Raw genomic sequence first — 22,261 nt, 5'->3', positions numbered from 1 at the left:
TTAAAGTCCATGGAAGCTTCGATGATACAATTATTATATGATACAATTATATGATATAATTTATAAATATATCATAACATTAATTTGTTAAATCACAATTAACTGATTAGTTTAATAACTTTAATTGTTCATGAAATACAATAACAAAATATAATATATTCTCAGATCAAAATTACAATATTACATAAGTTATCTAATAACATTATAATTTTAATCTGAGAATCCAATAACTTGTATGTAATATTATATTTTGGAATGCGTCTTAACATTGAGAATGACCTGATCAGCATCGAAACATTTGTTATTGTATTTCTCTATATTTATTTCGGAATATTAAATGTTCTTAATTTATTTTTAACTGGCTCATAACCCTTCTATTTATTTATATTGATTTATTTTAAGTGAGCCATATTATTAATTTATATTTCAATTGTTTAATTCAGGGTTGGCAACGTTACCTCATAAAAATAATTCATCATTACCGTTCTTTTTCCTAAAAAGTAACTCGTTACTGTCAAAATGTAATGAGTCATTTTTTTCTTGACATTAATAGAATATTATATGCATATAATAGCGTTTTTTATTGGCAAAACTTTTTATTGTTAGTGCACACTAAAACTGTTGTATACTCTAATCTAAATATAAAAATAAGATATCTGAGATAATATAATGCCTAAAGTATATTTTCAATCAAATAGCATAATAAAATGTATTGAGAATTTCGCGGTTTAACTCGTTTTTATATTTTTATTATTTTAATCATATCTTTACGTCGATTGTACAGCGGCTTTAAAGTGCACCGAATGCATATCGCTCTAATTACAATTAAAACTTTTACATTGACATAAAGAAAATAGACATAATAAAATAAATAGACATAAAGTAAGAATAAAAGTAACTAATAAAATCGTTACCATTACTCCAGAAATGTAACTGCGTTGAACGTTGTTATGAACGTTATTCAGAAGAAAATGTAACGTTGTGACTCAAGCGTCACCAAAAAGTAACTTATAACAGTAACGACGTTACAAATAGCGCGTTACTTGCCAATCTTGATTTAATTGCTATTTGATTAGAGAAAGAAATAAACTACAGAATTATTGGAAAAATTATTCTAACATTTATATGCAAATTTATATGCAATGTATTAATTTGTTTGTATTTATATTCAAATATTGAGTCAGATCTTCGATTACATAAAAATAACGTTACATGACAGTACATGTAAATAAAAAGTTTTATATAATAGAATACGATCAATTTTTCGTCATTATTGTCGCACGCGAATGAAATCCATTCTAATATATTTTTCCTCATATCTGATTACGTTTCTCTATGTCATAACAGTTTCTTAGTTCCTATATCATAAACGTTTCTTCTATGTCGTAAGAGTCTATTAAGCATTTTATCCTAATTCTATACAAAAATATTACTATTTTAAGAACACATCCATTTATTTTTCCGCTGTGATGCAATTGTACTACATGGGCTGAAAAGTCCCGGGATTTTTAATGAAAAGCGTTTTTTGAACAAAGTTATATTTATTCCTCAACATAGTTGCCTTTGAGAGCGATACACTTGATATAGCGATTTTCCAACATTTCGATGCCCTTTTTGTAGTTCGAAACATCCAAGCCTTCGAAATACGCCTCGATTTCCGCGATGACTTCCTCATTCGATGTGAATCTCTTTCCCTGGAGCCACCGCTTGAGATTTGGGAACAGATAATAGTCGTTGGGGATCAAGTCTGAAGAATATGGTGGGTGAGCAACCAATTCGAATCGTAATTGATCCAATTTGGCCATCGCTTTCAAGGATATGTGTAACGGTGCGTTATCGTGATGGTACAGAACGAAGGCGAAAGTAGCGCCACTTAAACGACTGTAGCTTGTAAACGAATGAACGAAATGTCATGAAACTTCATACATAAACTAGTGACAGATGAACCTCTCGAAATGAATCATGTTCATTTTCTAGTGACGTCACGTATTGAAAAATCCCGGAACTTTTCAGCCCATGTAACATTGATAAAAAGCAACATATTTCGATATATAACAAATAATATTTTATATATATATGTAAAATTTCATTTTTTGTAACTTCTCTTTTTAAAACATAATATAATATTAGCAAATCAATTATCAGACAAAATTACTTTTTTCTTGAAAATTTCTTATAAAAATATCTTCAAATCTTTCGATCCAATAGTACTCATATTTTTTTTTATTTTAAAACTTTTACTTTAAAAAGATATTATCGTGAAAATAAGAAAAAATTAAAAATACAGTTCAGAAATAAAATCCAGATCTTACAAACTTTGAATAATTCTGTCGTAATTATACTGAAAAGCAAAGCAAAGCTCAAAACAGAATTTTTTAAGATTATTATACAAATAAATTGATCTCGCGAATTGATGAGCAATTTTGTACAGCTACAATTGATATTTTTAACTCCAACTATATAATCGTCTATTTTTCTTCTTCAGATTACCTGCAATTCGTTTCAAAAGAAAAATACTTTTAGAAAACTTTTATAATATCTTTTTGCATTAAAACTTGTCGAACTATTTCTTTAAAAATTGCGATTATTAACTTTTCTCGAAAAATTAAATTTCTTAGTTATAAAATGTCGTTCATTCGATCAACAGGCTTTCTCGCGCATATTATATTATAGTGATGCTATTGAGTAAGATTGAAGTATTCATATATATTTGTGTCTATTATATTATAATATCTATTTATTATTATTTCTAAATTATTTGGGTGATCAATAAATAATCTTAATATGCATTATCTTGATTTTTGGGACAAAATTTAATTTACTTATTGAGAGATCATTTATTGCACATTACTCCTAAATCTAAACTTTGTAATGTGGATTTTCTAACCATAACTACTGGCGCGATTATTGTCTATATCGAGGAGAGCCTCTTAGCTACCAAGACACACCGTCGGTGTTCCTGACTATTTATTCTTTCGCTATATTTCTTTCCATTGTACTCGTACTCATCGTACGGAACTTCCAAAAGCTGATCGAAATGCAATTTCATCGCAATTTGATAGGAATAATTGGACGTCATAATAGCGGAGGCCAAGGTCGGCACTGCGTCGGCATTCATCACTTTGTTGCTGCCTTGTATCGTGATAGGTATTCTCACGTTTTTGCCACGTTTCAGCTCTTTTCCAAGCTCCAATGAAGAAGTGACCAACATTTCACCTATTCGTCGTTTCCCGTAATTGGGCAGAGTCGCTAGAAACATGATCTCGAGAATACAGTTGACGTAATAATGCTTGAAAAGATTTATTCGCGAATCTACGTTTATCATGAAGTCCACCAGAGCCTTCGATGATTTGTATCGGCAATTTTCACTAAAGCATTCGAAGAAGCTTTTCTCTGAACTATTGGAGGACATCTGATAAATTGAAAGTAGCCATAAAAAAATTTTAAATTTGACAACTTATTAGAGATCAATACAAAGTGTTGTACTGGAAAATTGTTCACTCACTTGAATTTTATTGAACGCGACTCCAACAACTTCGTTAGTGGTGACGTCGATGGCCACCATACTCACGCCGTCCTTAGCCGTGTACAAACAGAGCTCCTCGAGTTCCTTGGATGCTCCTGGTTCGGAATTCAGTTCCACAGCTATGCATATTTTTTCGTAAAGAAAGAAGCTCTTTCTTATCACATTGAGAGCACCCTCCAAGGTATCGTCCGACAAAGACTCGAATTCTATCTGACCGTTCTCCATAGAGCCCCAAGGCCGATAGTAGGACATATTTTTGTGCCTGTTGCTGAAAAACAAGCATAATTTTGTTACGATTATTTCGAAGAAGTCCAAAATGAAATATTAGGTATGGGAAAAAGTTCGTGGTGTTTTTTTAATGCTATCTAACGGGAAAAACGCTACGAACTTTTTCCCATACCTAATAATATGAACAAAAAGAACTTCAATTACTTCAAACAAGGGAAGGCTATGGAAGTTGGTGCAATATAAAAAGTGCGCATCAAATTAAAGTTTTAATAAGTCACATTTACTCACAATCATTAAATTATTTAAAATTTTACAACAGCTTATCTTAGTTTTAATCTGTTTTAAACGGAAATTTCAAAAATTATAAACTATCAAGTACATTTATGATCTCGCGAAGTGATGAACATAACAACTATAACTATCAACTATCAGCTATCATACTTCGAATTAGACATTAAAAAAGATAAAAGATATCTAAAAGATAAAAAAAGATCAAAATATATATTCTATTATAAAGATCGCACTTAATATTTTAATAATAAATTAATGCAACGGAAAAGTGTAATAAAAGACCGTCATATACTAATTATAAAAGATATAAATAAATTAAATAATAATACGTTAATAGTTAAAAGGAAACTAACAAATTCATCGGTTCGAAGCAAGAATCCTGTTAAATTCAATAAAAATAATATACAATTCTTGTCAATCATATATTGTAAAAAAAGCTAGTCAATCAATTAAAAAACAATCAGAAGAAATATTTTAATAAAGTCAAATAAAATAGAAAAGTAAGAAAACTTCTTATTTCTTAATATGGAGGAGTATGGATATTTAACAAGTGCATGAGGAAATATTTAGAGAATTTATTTTAATTTTAATAACAGACAATATTTATTAAAGAATTTATTTATAATAACAGACATAATAATAGATAAATAGGAAATGTAACAATAGAACAATTAATTTCTCCGAGTTATAAAAGTTGAATTGTATCTTATTTACTTTTTAATTTATTTATCAGAATTTACAGTCAAAAAATTGATTGTGCCTTTGCACCCCAAATTGCAAACGGTTAATCACACTTTTTTGGAAAAATTAAGTTTTTCAATTATGAAATGCCATCATTTATTCAGCAAACTATTTATCACGCATTATTTATTGTGAAATTGTTGAGTAAAAAAAATCTCGATAACGTGTGTATACAAAATAAAGTAAAATAAAATTGTACATTTTTATTTGAAGCAATAGTTTTCAAGAGATATAAGAATTTAAACGTGGTCAATTACGGACTATATTTAGACGTACATTTATCCGCTGAAGTGGACGTTAAACTACTTACGCATTACACATGACTGCCTAAATATAATTTATAATTGGCTATATTTAAACTCTTATATCTCAAAAACTACTGTTTGAAATAAAAATGTATGTATAACTTTACTTAATTTTTCAAAAACTTTTTTGCTGATATTTTGATTTATTTATTTTGATTCACGGATCTCAGATATCCTATACATATTCCTTATATATACTCTAAACTGTTTATATAAATAAATATATATTTCAAATCATATTTATTATTATATTTTGAAAACAGTATATATAATAAAAAGTATTGTAACTTCTCTCAAGAGTATTATCTTTATTTTCGAAAAATACGATAAAAGAATACGATCTTATTACGATACAGTGCGAACAATATTTATCAGAAAAAGTCAATAATTCATGAATAAATGCAATGATAATTTATCTTATACTCAAGGAATGAAAAGTTTTTAAAAGTAACAAATTACAATTGTTACCGAGAAAAAGTAAATTACCAAAGCAAATTACCATTAGTTACCGATTTTTAAAAGTACCTCGTTACAGTTACTTTTACTTAAAAAAGTAACTATTCATTATTTTTCCGTTACTTTTTTAAAATCGATAATCACTATCATAGCGGATGGATGTCTCAAGAGAGTTGATAGGAGTTTTCAAGTCTCCAGCACTATAAATAGTAATGTTCAATCGAATTATGCCCAATCGTGTGTAAAGTAACGACAAAAATAACTATAAAATTTGTTATCATTACAAAAAAAATTTAACTACAATACTATTACAATTAACTAAAAAAAAGTAACGGAGTTACTAGTAAAGTTACCAAAAAAGTAACTTATAACTTTATTACAAGTAACTAGTTACTTGTAAGTTTCATTTTTAATTCCCTGTTTATACTAGTCTTACATAAACACTTTCCTTTAATCGAAAAATTGAACTTTTAGAATTTTTATGCATTGTTGCAGAATCTATATATATATATATAAAGTATTCAGAAAAGTAGATAGAATATCTACGAAAAAAAATGTTTGATTAGGTTGAATTAATTGGAACTCTGATAAAAATGAACGATCCAGAATTCTGGTTAGTCTACTAGATTTCTGATTAAATCTACTGAATGTTGATTTCAACTAGAATGTTAATAGATCTTACAAAAATCTTGTAGATTTAACTAGAATTATGGATTGTTCCACCAGAATTCTAGTTAATTCAATCAAACATTTTTTCTGTGAACAAATGTAGACAGAATACCAACTGACAATAACATGTCAGTCAGATAACATGACATTATTGTTATAATTACACTCGACAATATAAATGTAACGAAACACGTATTGTACGTAACATTATTTAATGTAAAATTATAACATTGATGTTATATTACTGTTAGTTCGTATTTACTGCGCGATTGTAATTAGAAAATTATAAGTATATATTCTTATCGGTGCTCTTAATCTAATTTTTAAATTTATTTAAATTGAAATAAACTTTGATTTTTTAGCACACTAATTGTCAACATGGCTAAATCGTAAAGAAACATTACCTCATTTTGATAAGGAGATTAACACAATGCCTTCTTCTCTGTTTGTGATGTACTGAAGTTTTACGTATAAACGTACTCGTATGCATGGAGCATACTTAATGATAGATAAATGACTTGGCTTCAGAGCTGTACTTAGTTTCAAGTGTGACACTTAGAGTGTAAATATGATACGAAACAAGTTTAGATATTTAATAAATACATACAGAAATATTTATTGGAGATATTTATCCTTAGATAATAACAAACAGCAAGAAATTTAACGTACTTCAGAATAACTGATTTATTTCTTTGATTATTAGTGTCTCGCACATCCATCATGAAAAAAAAATTCCTAAATTTAAATAATATTTTCATAAATGATACTAAATATAAATTTTTTTTTTTACTGTAAATAAATACATATTTATTCAAAAAAAGAAAATAATATTAAATTAAATAATATATGTTTATAAATATTATGTTTAATAAATATTTATTTACAATAAGGAAATGTTTACTTATTGTTAGTACTATTGAAGAAAATATTACTCAGATTTAGGAAAGTTTTTCCGCAATGTATAAACGGATCTTCCGTGTACTTGCTGATAAGTACGATCCTGATAATATTGTATAATAGACGTATATATATATATATATATACTTCGACGGCGTACAGTGAACACAGCGCAATGCAATAAATATATATATTCACTCTTTGAAAGGCTGCATTTTCCTTCACATGTTCGCTATCGTTGTCTTTTAATCCGCGTATGTTTATGCAATTGCCTTTTGCTATCGCGCTTCCGATTATTCCATTTCGTAGTCATTGACCTTTGATAAATATACGTGTAATGTATAATCTCAAAACACGAGTTTTGTCCTTGAATCTAATTAAAGTCTAGTAATAAGATTACAACGATATTGCAATATTACTAAAATGTCCTATTAAATTTATTGCTTACTGGATACATAATAATTATTATACTCAGTAAATAAGAAACATATTAGAAAATTCTAGAATGTGTGTTAATCGTGGAAAAAATTAATAACAGCCATCACTAATTTTTTTCACTATTAAATTACACTTATATAATGGAAGTATTCAGAATAACAACCGCTCATTGAGCGCTCAGTGAGTTTTTTCATGATTAATCTGTATTTCAGGATCTAATATATCAAATGAAAGATCGAGCGTTGTCGTTTTGAATGCACCTAAATTATATATAACTTATAATACTTAACTTATAATACTTAAATTGTATTTCTAGCAAGGTATTTTTACCTCGTAAAAATAACTTGTTCTTTTTCCTAAAAAATAACTCGTTACCATTACTCAAAATATAATGAGTCATTATTTTTTCGTTACTTTTTTCTTTTACTAATAGAATATTATAGCATGTTTTGTCAAAACTTGTGCGCATTCAGTGCACACTATTTTAATCTGAATGTAAAAATGAGAAAACGGAGAAATTTCGGCTCTCTTTGGAGTCCTCTTCAGCAATACATATTTCAAATCCTAATTCATTGAACTTTCCGTCAAATGTGAATCACTAACAAGTTCCCAATTGAAGTGAATCCTGATTTGACATATATAAAATTAAAATTGAATCAATAAGAAAAAAATTATATCCCAGCAACTCATCTCAAACCAGAAGTTCAACATGTCCATGAAGCTTTGGAAGTTTATATTAATAAATTATTGAAACAATTATCTCAGTTTTACATATTAACGATTTATAAACCTTCCTCTCCGAGTAGTCAAAAGATAGTCAAAAACGAACAACTTATAAAAGGACACATCGAAAAACAAAACAATTAAGTCATATCTAACATTACAATATTTCTGATATAATCATAAAGTCATAAATTAGATGTATACAAGAAGATGTATACGTGAAAATACATTCTTTACGAAATGATTTAATTGATCAATTCATTTAGCATCGTCGTATAAGCATGACATAATCCTTCAGTGTCAGACCGTAAATTTAAACCATTTTTTTGCATGAGAATGTGCGCTTTTTCAGAAATTAATCGTTTATTTAAAGATCTCTCATGATCCTAGAATTTGAACATTCTCCAATCAAACTCATGATTCAATTCAACTCTATGATTCGTAATAACAGATTGTGAATTGGTATTCCAATTGATGTGATGGTGTTCAGTAATTCTAGAGTTCAATTTTTTATCAGTTTGCCCTATGTAAAACGTTACAATCTTTGCATGTTATTTTGCATGTTATTTTGTATATTATATTTTTATTCTGATTTTTTGAGAGAATTCCTTCTGGATATCCTCTTTAATAAAGCTATTGAATTTGTTATTATTGTAAAATACTGGTTTTAAGTTTTCATTTTTACAAATTGTTAGAAATTTATCTGTCGTGATATTTATGTAAGGAATTAAAAACCAAGGAGTTGTTTCTATATTTTCCGACTTGTTGTTAGACATGGAATCTTGTTCAACAGAAACACGTCTAGAAGATAAAAATTTTTTTACCATGAACCTCAAAAATAAATGTGACGTCCTTTCATTACTGAAAAAAGTAATTTATAACGCTAATGACGTTATAAGTACGCGTTTCTTGCCTTGATTTCTAGTATATAATAATATACTTGTTATTATTAACATAATTATAAATACGACAAGAAAATTTCATATTCAAGCAATCGTTGCTGCAATGTTGCTGGAATTTTCCAAGTTTCTTGCTTGCTGGGAGTGTTCTGCATTTTGCATTCGCATGTAATATTCTAGCATGCTTGTAAATATAACATGGAAGAAATTTTCCTATCGTATGTATAATATATTGATATGTTATAATAATAATTATTCAAGGTTGAATCTGATTGGCAAATTTGATTGTCGTCCGCGAAAATATCGTATGACACACCGGAAATATGCAATTTTAATCTATTGAGAGTCAGCATAAGCGGAAAATATTTATTTTGAAAATTGTGCCTTAACGGAAGTGTTTATTTTAGTCATAGGTAGTCATATACATAAGCCAAAAATATTTATTTAAAGTTTCGCGAACGAAATAGCGAAATGTACATTCTTTATTTTAGATTTAATTTTAACAGTGAATTTGAATTGGACGACTCTATTAGTGATATTGATTTATCAATTACTTTATCATTACTTGATAAATTATTTTTTTCTTAGTCACAGGTCTTGGAGAGATAAAACACATTGAATTTCTTTCTATTTATATTTGCCTTATACTTTTCCACCAATTAGCAGCCAAACATTTTAAGTGCTCTACTTAAATAAAATAAATATCTCTAATCAATCCGATAAAAAAATTTTCATGCATGAATATATATAAATATGTATAAACATATATGAGTATAAATATGTATAAATATTCATAAACATATATAATTATATGAGATATGTCTATTATAAATGATGTTAACAGTTCAAACGCTTGATGAATAATGAGATTTTAAAACAGATAAAATATATATTTATATTTGAAAAATAAGATACGCAAATAATTATTTATATTTATATTTGATCTTCAATCTTTGGTTCCATGCTTAAAAAGTTTGACAGAATTAGATAGGAAAAAACTCTACCTGATTAATACTCGTATTCAGTTAGACCTTATATTTAAAGCTTCCTTAAATTTATCTCTAGATACTCTGCGAATTATTTCATTGGCTGCTGAGTATCTAAAGATAAATTTAAGGAAGCCTTAAATACAAGGTCTGACTATGAACTACGGACATTTATGTTTTTGTAAATTTCAGATTATTTATCTGAAATGTTTGATAGATTTTTATATTTCTGTATTGTTTTTATATAATTTCTAATTAATTTTCATCTGTTCGGCCCGCATCCGCGTACAGTTCAGAAGAATCACTCGTCCGCGGCGGACGCATCTCGACTCGGATGCTACAATTATATATATTTTTGAAAGTATTGCCAACTTGACTGAGTATTGAAACATACATAATCGTTCCGTTTTGTCCTTTTTGGACGCGGCATAGAGGTGTCCGGGCTTCGCCATTTTCGTGGGCATTGCATCACTTAGTTTTTGTATCTCTCATAAGGATCTGGTCGTATCGACCTCCGTTTATTATTTCGGGAGAAGGGAGCCATTAATTTTAAGAAGAAGAAGGTTCGCTTTCACATTCTTTACTTCAAGATTTTAAAGATAAATATTTTAAGATACTAATATGGCTCTATGATTAGCTTATATCATCTTAGAAACGTCAGAATGATTAATTACAGAGCTATATTGACACAATTTTATCAATACCAATCTTTAAGGGCTATCACGTACAAAATGACATAAGCATAGTATAAGACTTGGACCAATGAACATCTTATGCAAATCAATATAGCTTTTTTCTTTTTGTCGAATGATCATTGGACCAACAGTGTTATGCTATGTTTATGCACGGTAATCCTAAATTTGACAAAAGTAATGTCATGTGCAGTTAGTAACTAAAAAAGATTGCAACATTTTTTTTTAAATAGATTTCGAAATAATGCAGCCTGCTTATGAATCCATAAATATATTAGAACCAATCGCTCGATGAGCTATATTTTGAAATCCATCGTAAAGAAAGTATTGCAATTTTTTAGTTGCTGATTATATGTGATACTATAAAATTTATTGTAAAAAATCACTTGTTAACCGGGTTGTTTTAAAACCGAAAATTTAATCGACGCATGATTTGCAGAACTAAATACGTATATATGTAAATTTATCCTGAAATATTATTGTATACCTATATACAAAGCTTTAGGACGCATTCACACCTGGGCGGAAAGCGAAAAAACAGTAGCCAATCAGAACTCGCGTCAGTAGGAAGTACAAAAAGCTGAAAATGAGTGCTTTCCAATTGCTTAACACATCTTAACAAACATACACAGGAATACACAAAGTGTAGCATTGTACATGATTCAATTGGAACAGAATGTGTACGCTGTGCACGGTTGAGATTTGTTTTGAATAGAGTTAGATTAAATGTAACTTTTCTTGTATTAAACAAAAAAAAAGTAAAAGTCCCGATTATTTAACGCCCTTCAACCTCATTTATAACCGCTGCGGTTAGTAACATGTAATTGTCACTATAAAACATAAGCTTACACAGCTCTCGATTGAGTATAGATATGTAGTGTCGATGACAACGAACAATTGATGATAGTAGAACACAACGTGTGCACGAAAGTATCTAGGGATATTGCAATTGGAAAGCACCCATTGTCGACTACCAGCGCAAGTTTTGATTGACTACTGTTTTCAGCTTTTTGCTTTTCCATTCAAGGAGTAAACGTGTCCTTAACTCAAATCACAAAATCATTTCGCTTACTTAGTTATATTTTCAGATATCAATCTAATGTCTCATTATTGTTAAGAATGAATGAAAATTCAGAGACCATTATTGTTTTTCGATTTTCAGAGTACAATGATACAGTCATTAAGAGTATAAAATAGGCCTCTAAATGTTCGATCAATACATAACAAAAAATAATTGTACCTGCTTTTCTAAATATTAGGTGTGGGAAAAAGGCGTTTTTTTAATGCCATCTAATGGAAAAAACGCCACGAACTTTTTCCCACACCTAATATTTAATAATTATTACTAAATGAGAGAAAGAAATCAAAGATTCTAAATGCAAAAAGCAAGCAACAGATCTATTAATATATTTGATAATACTTACTAAATATTTAGAAAAATAAATTATAACAAAAAGTAATTATATTTACTTTTCTAAATATTTAATAATTATTACTAAATAGTTGAGAAAGAAATCGAAGATTATAAATGCAAAAAGTGCAAGCAATGCGAATAGAGCTATTAATATATTTGATAATATTTATTAAATATTTAGAAAAGTAAAAATATTTTTGGTTATATTAAACAAACACGACTAAAAGGCAATCACATCACAATATATTAAATTACATGATAAAATTCTAATTAAACTTCAGAAAATCTGACAAATTATAGATCGTTTGAGACTTAATTACGCATTGTATTTGGCGGCATTTGACAGGCACGTGGGATTCGTTTTGTGGCCAATCAAATGCTCTGGAAAGAACACGAGATATGTTTAAATGTCTATTTCTACTACTAAATGAACTTTAACTCGGTTTAATTTATGCTTTATCTTATTCTAATATTCAAAACTAGGAAAAGATAAAAGAACCGAGATAAATCGAGATTACAGCTAATCAACATTGATAGAAATAGACATTCAATCGCAAAAATATGAATGCGCCTTGCAGTCGCGGCGGGCGTGCGCATGCGCAGCTCGCGCGCGACGAGCAAAAATAAGATGGCCGACCAAGGAAACAAATAGAGCGCCGTCGTAAATAACACGAGCCGTCCGAACACGTTCCGAGCGTGGGGCCGCCTACATCCGCACGTGTGTTCGCGTGACCTGGTCGGCGTGTAGATCATCCGCGACGTTTGCTCAGCCGACGGCGCCGTTTCCCGCGTGCCTCTTGTGTACGAAAAACGCGCGCGCGCGCGCGCGTGTGCACGCACGCACGCTTCATCCGCTCGCGTCCAGCGTGCTTCGTTTATCCTCACGCTCGCGAGGAGTAAAGCTCTTTGCTCTATTCTTCTCGTTCTCGTTTACACGACACACGTGCCGCACCGCGTGCCGCGTCGCGTGTAGCCCGCGGAGTCGTGCCGGGGGTGCCGAGGACACGCGGCGGTGGCGAGACCCCACCGAGAGAAAGAGAATCGAGAGAGGAGAAGCGGCTGACGAGAGCCTCTTGATCGTCGCGGAGGACGCCGCGTCGTCACCAGAATGCGATCGTGCGACACGCGCGATACGAACCTCTTCGCACCACGTAGCCGATGCCCGCGGTCCGTCGCCTAGCTCCTCATGCTAGTCTCGTCTTCCGAATTGCTTGGGGCACAGCATGAAGGAGATGCTCGGAGGGTGCTGTGTGTGTTCTGACGAGAGGGGTTGGACAGAGAATCCACTGGTATATTGCGATGGACAGGGCTGCACTGTTGCTGTGCATCAAGGTATTTATCTATCATAAATATGTCACAAAGAATGCTCGTTTCATTTGACATTTACGAAGCTTTACTTATTATTACGAGCATTACTGATGCTTGTTTAACATTTAATAAACAAGGATGAAATGTTTCTATAAGCGTTGTGAGCGTCAAGTGGAATATATCCAAAATAATTTGACTTTTCTCTGTTGATTGAAGAATAATGAATGTTATTGTTTTGCAGCATGCTATGGCATCGTTACTGTACCAATTGGACCATGGTATTGCAGGAAATGCGAGTCACAAGAACGCAGTGCTCGAGTGGTACGGAGAATTGTTTTTTTGCACTTGAGAATCCTTATCTTAGTATTTATAGCTTAGTGATATAGATTGACAGATGTACGTTTTTATCGATGTAAATTAACTTCAATCTCACTTCAATTTATTCTTTATCTTTTTCTAATTCTTGAAACTAAAAAAAAATGAAGTGTTAGATTAAAATTAAAATTAAATTAAATTGATAAAAACAAGCACAAATATTCGATATCTGTTTCTTTATTTATTATGATAAGATAGTAATGTTTTTATTGATGTATATCATTATTTCAATAGCGATGTGAGTTATGCCCAAGTCGGGATGGAGCTCTTAAGAGAACAAATCAGGCAGGATGGGCGCATGTCGTGTGTGCTCTCTATATTCCTGAAGTCCGATTCGGTAACGTGACTACGATGGAACCAATTATATTGGAGCTTATTCCTTCAGAAAGATTTAGCAAGGTGAACCTTACTATTAAATGTGTATCAGATTAGATGAGTGAGAATTTAATCAGAAGCTGAAAACCAAAAAAAAATCGAGTTTAAAAATTTGATTGGATTTCAAATTCAATCTCTAGTCTGATACATTACAGTGGCGATGAAACAAATTGATAACTATGGGTGCTTTCCATTTGATGACACAAGTCAACACAAATATCATTCTATCTTTATCACTCTCTGAATGTCAACAGGATAGAACGATGCTTGTGTTAACTTGTGTCATCAAATGGAAAAGCACTCTATGTTTAATAATGTTATAAGTTTTATTTTGTGTCTCATAACATAAAAATTGAATGATTTTAGACATGTTACATCTGTGAGGAACAAGGCAAAGGTAGTAGAGCAAATGTGGGAGCTTGCATGCAGTGTAACAAGACAGGCTGCAGGCAGCAATTTCATGTCACCTGTGCACAGGCTCTGGGCTTGCTCTGCGAGGAAGCTGGCAATTATCTTGACAATGTCAAATATTGTGGCTACTGCCAGCATCATTATTCGAAATTGGTGAATAATTCAGTATTGAATATTAATTATCGAATGTTAATTAATAGATATTACTTAGATATTAATTAACACTGAAGCCAGTATTCATTTTCAGTTTTTATTTAAGATCATCGTAAGTTCTATCCTGAGGTGTTACGAACCAATCGGAGAACCACAGTCATTAAAGCCGGTATTCATAGACAATTCTTATATTCAAGACCTTAAGTTCAGTCTTAAGATGTCACGAACCAATCAGCCGCATTAGCAACTTAAGACATTACTTAAGACATTACTTAAAATAAGAACTAACTATGAATACCAGCCTATGACATTATTTAAGACAGTCTTGAAATAAGAACGGATTATGAATACCATTCTGAGTATGAAAGCTTCCTATTTAATGTGATCTGCAATTTGCAGAAAAAGGGCGGTAATGTGAAGACGATACCGCCGTACAAGCCGATATCCGTTGACAACGGTTCGTCGGACTCGTCACCGGAAAAAGAAGCGGAGACACCAATAAAATCGAGCGGCAAGCGGAAAAGCTCGAGTTCCAAGTCTAGCGCGAATTCTAAAAGTAAATCCAATGCTAGTCCCAGTTTAGAAATAAACGGAGTCGCGGACGATAAGAGTGGTAGTAGCGGTCGCAATACGCCCAAAGATAATTCCAGCACAAGTTCCAGCAAATTCACGACCTCCAATTTTGTCGAGACCGTGGTTACACAGTCGGAGAGCGTGTTCGGACACGATGGCAATAGCGGCACGATCACCACCGTTACTACGACAGCGACCACTTCCGCGATAAAGATGAACGTTGGTAATTCTAACGCGGCGCACAAGACTGTTGGAGGTCAGGGAAAATCCAACTCATCGACCTCCAACAAAGCGTCGAGTCACACCACCAAGAAGAGGAAGACCGGGGCACGTACACCGACTGTAGGAAATGACAATTCGAATCAATCGGCCAGCTCGGAAGCCAGTGGATCGGTGGTGATGGCAGTCAGCTCCGTAGTGCAACAGACCGTTCCGAGTAACAACGTGCAGCCAACAATCACTGAAGCCACTAGCTTAAGCATAATGACGGAACCAGAAAAATCGAAAAAGGTAAAGATCTTTTGTTTATTATTGTATCATTATTGTATTAAACTAATTTAGCACCCATTCTTGAATGTGAAAACTTTAATTGAATTTGGAAAGAATTCTTTATAATTAGTCTCACGATATGTCAAATTCAAGGAATTTTGTTATAATTCGTAATAAACTGGTGCAAATAATTAATTAAATATTGAACTAATTATCTAAAATATGTAAAAAAAGCGCGAATATAATATTTTGTATTATGCCGTGAATTTTTTATTTTCTATAGACATTAATTGTAACTTTTATAAATATTATATAATGATAAATCGATATAATAATAAATCGATATAAATCTAATAATAATTCGAAATATTCGTGATATTTACTTATATTGTTGTAAGATCTTTTGATTTAACAATTTTTTATAAATTAGAAAAACATTTACTTCTATATTTATTTATTTGAATAAAATTTCAAGCATTATGAAAAATTATGAAGACTGAAAGCAAACATTGTGAAAAATGAAATATTTAAAACATTCATCTACAGAATGACTTTACATACATAAGTATAAATGAGTAACTTAATTATTTATTCAATTCAGGTCGAAATTATATTATATTTTGTAATAAATGAACTTTTTTACATAATCACAAGTAGTTGGTCTTGCTGCTTAGGAAGGAACTGTATCTCTGAACAAATTGTATCAATTACATTCATGGATTAACAAAGTTTGATATATAAGCAAATCTTATTAGAAAAATTCTCTCTAGAAATCTATAATTCGGACAAAAGTAATTTTAAAGTCGCTTTAATTATCAAAACTGACTGTCAAAGATATATAATAGTATTATGAAAAGGTTTGTAAGAGGCCAATTAATAATATAGGGCTGATTAGATAAATGTAGATAAAACAAAATATTAAGAAAAGTGAAGTTTTTATGAGATAATGCTAGAATTATACGCTTACAATTATAAGTTTTCTGTGATTGAACTAGTATGTATATTTTTGAAACTTAATGTAAAAGAAATATATTTGATATTTGACAAAGAAAAAAAGTTCTAGTGCAGTGTAGGAATAAAAAAAAACAGACTTCTTTTTAATTGAATATGACATATTCTTATTTAAAATAAACAGCGTAAAAAAAAATTGTCCAAGCCAAACTTTTTGCACAGTTAAATGTGTTTCCTCTTTCTTTGTCTCCAACTAAAAAGAAAAAAAAAGGAAAGAGATGAACTGTGCAAGAAGTTAAGCTAAAAAGAATAGATCTATTGTTTCTCATGCTATTTATTTTATCTCTATATTTCTTTAGACATAACAATGAACTAGTCATTGTTATGTCCAAAAGGTCGTGTTTGGATTTCCACTTGAGTGCTCTCCGGTGTCATGCCATTCTGTCTTCGATTGTAGATGAAAGTCGAAAGTCCGATTCAGTCGACATCGAGCACGCCGGTAGCCACGGAAGCAACCACCATGCCTGTGATAATGGCGGTAACGCAATCCCAGTCCTCGATCGTCACCCAGTCGCCGACGACTACATCTAACAGCATCGTCGTGTCCGTGCCGTTGATTGCCACTTCGCTCGCCAGTGCGGTTCAAAGCGTGGTAACGAGCGCGCCAACGATGTACCAACAGGTGCAGCAGAGTATAATAACCACAGCCGCCAATATTGAACCACGATCAAGCACGATGCCAAGCGAGAGGTTCACAGAGAATATACCGATAAAACGAGCTCGGTAAGTTTAATCGGTAAATCTTTATTATAAAACTGTTGTTTTGTGATTGAACTAGTGTACACCTTTGGAACTTAAAGTGAGGAAGGTATATGTTGTTGATATTTATTAAAAACGAGAGAGTTCCAGTGCAATCTAGTGCAGGAACAGAAAACGGAGTAATAGTTATGAGATTAAGATTTAATAAGAAAATTTTCACTCGTCATTGGAGATTCTTTTAAAAAAATATAGCAAACATGATCTGTTCTTTTTAGTTGTATTTATTGTCCCGTTTATTTTCCAAAAAATTTAAAGAATACGATACATTTCTCAAGCTTGTTGATTGGCCGTAGGATAGAGAGATGCGAGAACTTCTCTGTCCTGCAATCAATAATCACATACTTGTTAGATGACAAATGTAATAGGCTTTGTCTTTAGGAGGTCAATCATGTAACTTTTTTCCTTAGAGCGAAAACATGGACTATGTTCCAAAATTTACTATCAGAAAAATGCTACAGTTTATATTACGTGCATTATAGATTTTTAACTGGCAATCATTTTTGGAACATAGCTAAAAAGTGAAAATTTTTTATACATGTTTATATGTACATACATAAAAATTTTCATCTTTTACATTTTCTAGAGAAAAAGTTATATGATTGATGCTCAAGGTTGCATTCAGAAACATTACCTGAATGCCTCCGAATATTTTATTCTTGTTGTTTATCAAGGATAAAATAACTAGGAGGCATTCAGGTAATGTTTTTGAGTACCTTCCCAGAAACGAGTTCAAGTTCTTATCCAAATGTTTAGATGTTATTTTCTAATATTCGATAAACAATAAAGATGAAATGATACTTGGGTGGCAGTCAAGTGGGAACATATCCTAACGTGAAGAGAAAAAGAAAAAAGATTCTAATACTCGCCCGTTTTTATTTAAGCTATCAATAGTAGATTAACTTCAATCTCAGTTTAACTTATTCTTTATCTTTTTCTAATTTTTAAAACTAAATTTTTAAAGAGAGGAGTTAATTTGAATTGAGATTAAAATTAAATCTCATAGAGAATGAATCTTACTCTAAAGCAATCTCTTAAAAGTTGAAAATTGAGTCATTTTTTTTCAAGATAGACTCAATTTTTACTCTTTAGAGTGAAATTTCACTTCAAATAATTTAAAAAGTAATGCAAGAAGTTTAGTAGAAAAGAAAATATCAAAAGAATGCAGGACTGCATGTGAGAATACACACGGAATTACTTTAGGTATCAATTTAACATGTTGCTTTGTTTAACATAAATAACAAGAATGGAATGATACTTGGAGGCATTTGGTATGTATTCCTGAACATAGTTCAAACAAGGTGTAAGAACTGATTAGAAAAAGTAGATTAAACCAACAATTTATTGTAATTATAACTCTCTCATAATTGTATTAACAACGCAATTATGTTTATTGTGTAAAATTCTGCCACAGGGTAAGAAGTCACAACGAAGAACATTTTATATTTAATTGAAGTTTAGTTAAGTTACAATGTGAATAAGAAAAATTAAATAAATATGTCTCTTTTCTTCATTTTTGTTCTATTTTTTTCTGTCTTTATTATTGCAATCGAAATTATGAACATTGAATTTATTTAGTGAGAATTTGTGCAGTGACTGTGCGAGGGTACTTCCGAGTTTTCAAATGAATCCAGTTCAGAAGTCAGGAAGGAAAAGCACATGCGGCTCCCTGGGGTCCTAGGAGTATGTCACGCGCCGCGTGTGTTCAAAATGGCGGGCGTGATTAGTAAACAAGGTGGCAAAGTTCTAACCTCTTCTCACGTTAGAATCGGACGGAATTCGCCTATGGAATGCTTGCCCGACTGAATACTCGAATAGTCCTGTCGAGTGAAAGACGATCATCAAAACACAGCTGCGTGCCGCGCGTTCGTATCGCAAGTGGAAACGGGCTCAACGAGTCGCAAGTGCGACGGAAGATGGAGTGTGTTTACATCAATGTTGTGTCTATGTATTGAGCACGGCGGTTCACTCGGGGTCATTCGGCGAGCGAACTCGCGCGCGCGCGCTGCATAATATGTAATTGCATCGCGAAATTGTTGCGATATTGTGACGTGTTTGTGTGCGATATTATCGTATTGTAACGTTGTAATCTCGATAAGACGGGAGTGGAAGGAAAAAAGAAGAGAGAACGAGAGAAAAAACGTCGCCGGTGTCGAGCGGCCTCCGTGACTCCATTCGCGTACTCGACGCGCGGATTGTGGCGAGCAGGAGGCATTGAGGTTATGTTTGTTTTTTCCTCGGCAAGGCGCCTCACGGGCAACGAGCGTCGAAAGGGTGTAACGTGACATCGTAAATGGCATTCCGTCGTGACGATTCGCCTCTATGTGCGTCGATCTCGTTCCTCATCTTCTTTTTGTTAAGTGGTTCGAGAATGTTTAAAAATTGTGTTTCCCATTTTGGGATAATTTCTGACCGTGCGTTAAAGGTTTTAACGGTTTTTTTTTGTCACGCTATTAGCTAGTTGTTACGTAAAATAATAAATATTTTTGTATTTTGATAGAAGAGTTTCGAGTTTTGATGTGAGCCATTATGCTAATAGTTTCGATACATTTGTTAACTTTCAGTTCCCAGTCATCGGACAAGCAAGAGAAGCCTCGCAAACCGAAGCGCGGCTCCAACAACCAATTATCACTGCCGCAGTCCCAAACGTCAGTCTCATCAATCGTAACTTCCGTCTCCAGCACCGCCGTTGTGACAACAACCAAGAGAGGCGCGAGGAACAATCATCAGACCCCTCCGCCTGCCGCCACGGTGACCCCAGTGCCGTCAATTATTCAGGGCCCTGCATCAGCTACTGTCGGACACTTCAGTAGCATCAGTGGCCCAGGTTCTGTGAACATTATGGGGCCCACTGTCAAGGAATCACCTCCTAGCAGTCCAGGATCAGAAAGCATGAGTAGTACCACGAGCAAACGAAAGAGGAAAACTGCCGCATCCACTCCCATTCCGTCTGCATCGAGTACACCGACTGCTCTTGCTAATATATCGATAAAGGAAGAGAATAACGTGAAATTGTAAGATTTGCTAAAAAATTAAAGAGAAAACATCGATGAGAGGATAATGTGAATATCTTTTTCTTTTCTCAGATTTCAAAATGGAGTTAGTGCACCGCACATGCTAGGGAATCAGTTGAATCCTACTTCGACTATGGCACAAAAGATGTCGGACACGCTTTCGCAGGAGCTCGAGGCTCATTCCATTTTTACAGAGGCGAGTAACTCCAATACAAACTTGATTGGACCGCAGCTGCACAGTCGAGTAATAGCATCTGTACGTAAAAACACGTCAATTTGACATCATATTGAATTCGAGCAATAAATCTTGTTGTAATATAATATGGTACAAAGCAAATTAAGTCTTCTAAATTGTATCGTTTAAGACGAATTGTTAAAAATATTTTACATTTTAAGCAGATACGATCTGGCCAGGCGAGTGCACCTTCTACTTCGTTCTCTACAGTTTTTTCCACGAGTGGCAACACTGGGGGTCTTAATACAGCCACTACTAGTGGAACTTTGGGTAGCGGAGCGATCCCACAGACACTGGATCAGCTCTTGGAGAGACAATGGGAGCAAGGAAGTCAATTCTTAATGGAGCAAGCCCAACATTTTGATAGTGAGTATAGGCAAGAGAAAAATGCGCTTAAAATTGCATGGGTTTAATAAAAAGGAAAAGCCATGCTTTTTTTCGTTTTTCGCGATAACATTCATTGACTGCATGTCACGCTTTACATTAAACTTTTGTCGTAAAACTCGTCTTATTTGAAATTCTTATTTCTGATGATATTGCTTTTGCCTTTTAATAGAAAGCGTTTTCCACTTAGATAATATATAGAAAATATAAATCAGCAACGTTATCGAAATCTGTTGCAGTTGCATCCCTGCTTTCCTGCCTACATCAATTGAGAGCTGAGAATCTTAGGCTAGAAGAACATGTAAATAATCTCCTGCAAAGGAGAGACCACTTATTGGCTGTGAATGCTAGACTTGCTATTCCGTTGACAACTCAACCTAGTTCACATCCAGGTTAGTTAGATCAGCCATTTCATGATATATTTTGTATCGTATTCATGAAGAGACAACGTGCATAATGTATCTTTTTATTATTTTCAGTGAATAATATACATCCAACGGTGAATCCGTCTCATCCTAATGTCTCGCACTCGGAAGTGCCACCTGGCGCTCCTGCACCAGTACCTAGAGTGAGCCGTGAACCGCGAGTAAATAACGCGTACATGCCTCATTCTAGTTCCGGTAATCATCCAACGACATTGGAGAACGGTTTGCCACCGGATCCTTCCCCACCTGCAGCTGCTTCTCTTGCTCAGTATCACCGAGGATCATTGGTTGCACCTCAACCAAGTCCATCAATGAGGTAACGTATTTGCTTATAGAACATCATGTTATCAATGTATTCAAATTTGTTCTTTACAATGTAGGCACAGTCCGGCTGGAGCGGGATATCTTCAAGGTCAACCAAGCAACATAGTATCGCCAGCACCAGCGAATACTTCCGGCGTGGTACGAAATTCATCTGTTACGCCAG

General features: G+C 32.8%; 2 protein-coding genes across 2 annotated transcripts in view; one reads left to right on the top strand and one right to left on the bottom strand.

The window, feature by feature from the left end:
• Positions 1-2,881: 2,881 nt before the first annotated feature.
• Positions 2,882-6,693, bottom strand: LOC108688445. The gene is made up of 3 exons (XM_018194709.1): positions 6,621-6,693; positions 3,506-3,794; positions 2,882-3,412 (listed from the first exon to the last, which is right to left on the bottom strand). Exons 1-3 carry the CDS (start codon positions 6,623-6,625, stop codon positions 2,912-2,914), a joined length of 795 nt encoding a protein of 264 aa, XP_018050198.1. The 5' UTR covers positions 6,626-6,693; the 3' UTR covers positions 2,882-2,911.
• A 6,374-nt stretch (positions 6,694-13,067) lies between these two features.
• LOC108688505 (protein AF-10) overlaps positions 13,068-22,261 on the top strand; it is an 11,167-nt gene continuing 1,973 nt past the window's right edge. The window contains exons 1-12 of the mRNA XM_018194801.1: positions 13,068-13,597; positions 13,815-13,894; positions 14,183-14,347; positions 14,690-14,887; positions 15,287-15,970; positions 17,358-17,683; positions 20,281-20,730; positions 20,803-20,986; positions 21,130-21,331; positions 21,589-21,741; positions 21,829-22,090; positions 22,155-22,261. The exon at positions 22,155-22,261 is cut by the window's right edge and continues 12 nt beyond it. Coding sequence (XP_018050290.1) covers positions 13,489-13,597; positions 13,815-13,894; positions 14,183-14,347; positions 14,690-14,887; positions 15,287-15,970; positions 17,358-17,683; positions 20,281-20,730; positions 20,803-20,986; positions 21,130-21,331; positions 21,589-21,741; positions 21,829-22,090; positions 22,155-22,261 — 2,920 coding nt within the window. The 5' untranslated portion in view covers positions 13,068-13,488. The remainder of the gene's footprint in view (positions 13,598-13,814; positions 13,895-14,182; positions 14,348-14,689; positions 14,888-15,286; positions 15,971-17,357; positions 17,684-20,280; positions 20,731-20,802; positions 20,987-21,129; positions 21,332-21,588; positions 21,742-21,828; positions 22,091-22,154) is intronic.

The sequence above is a fragment of the Atta colombica genome, unplaced genomic scaffold (genome assembly GCF_001594045.1).
Source record: "Atta colombica isolate Treedump-2 unplaced genomic scaffold, Acol1.0 scaffold233, whole genome shotgun sequence".
NCBI classification, from domain to species: domain Eukaryota; kingdom Metazoa; phylum Arthropoda; class Insecta; order Hymenoptera; family Formicidae; genus Atta; species Atta colombica.
This window is presented reverse-complemented; position numbering and strand designations above follow the sequence as displayed.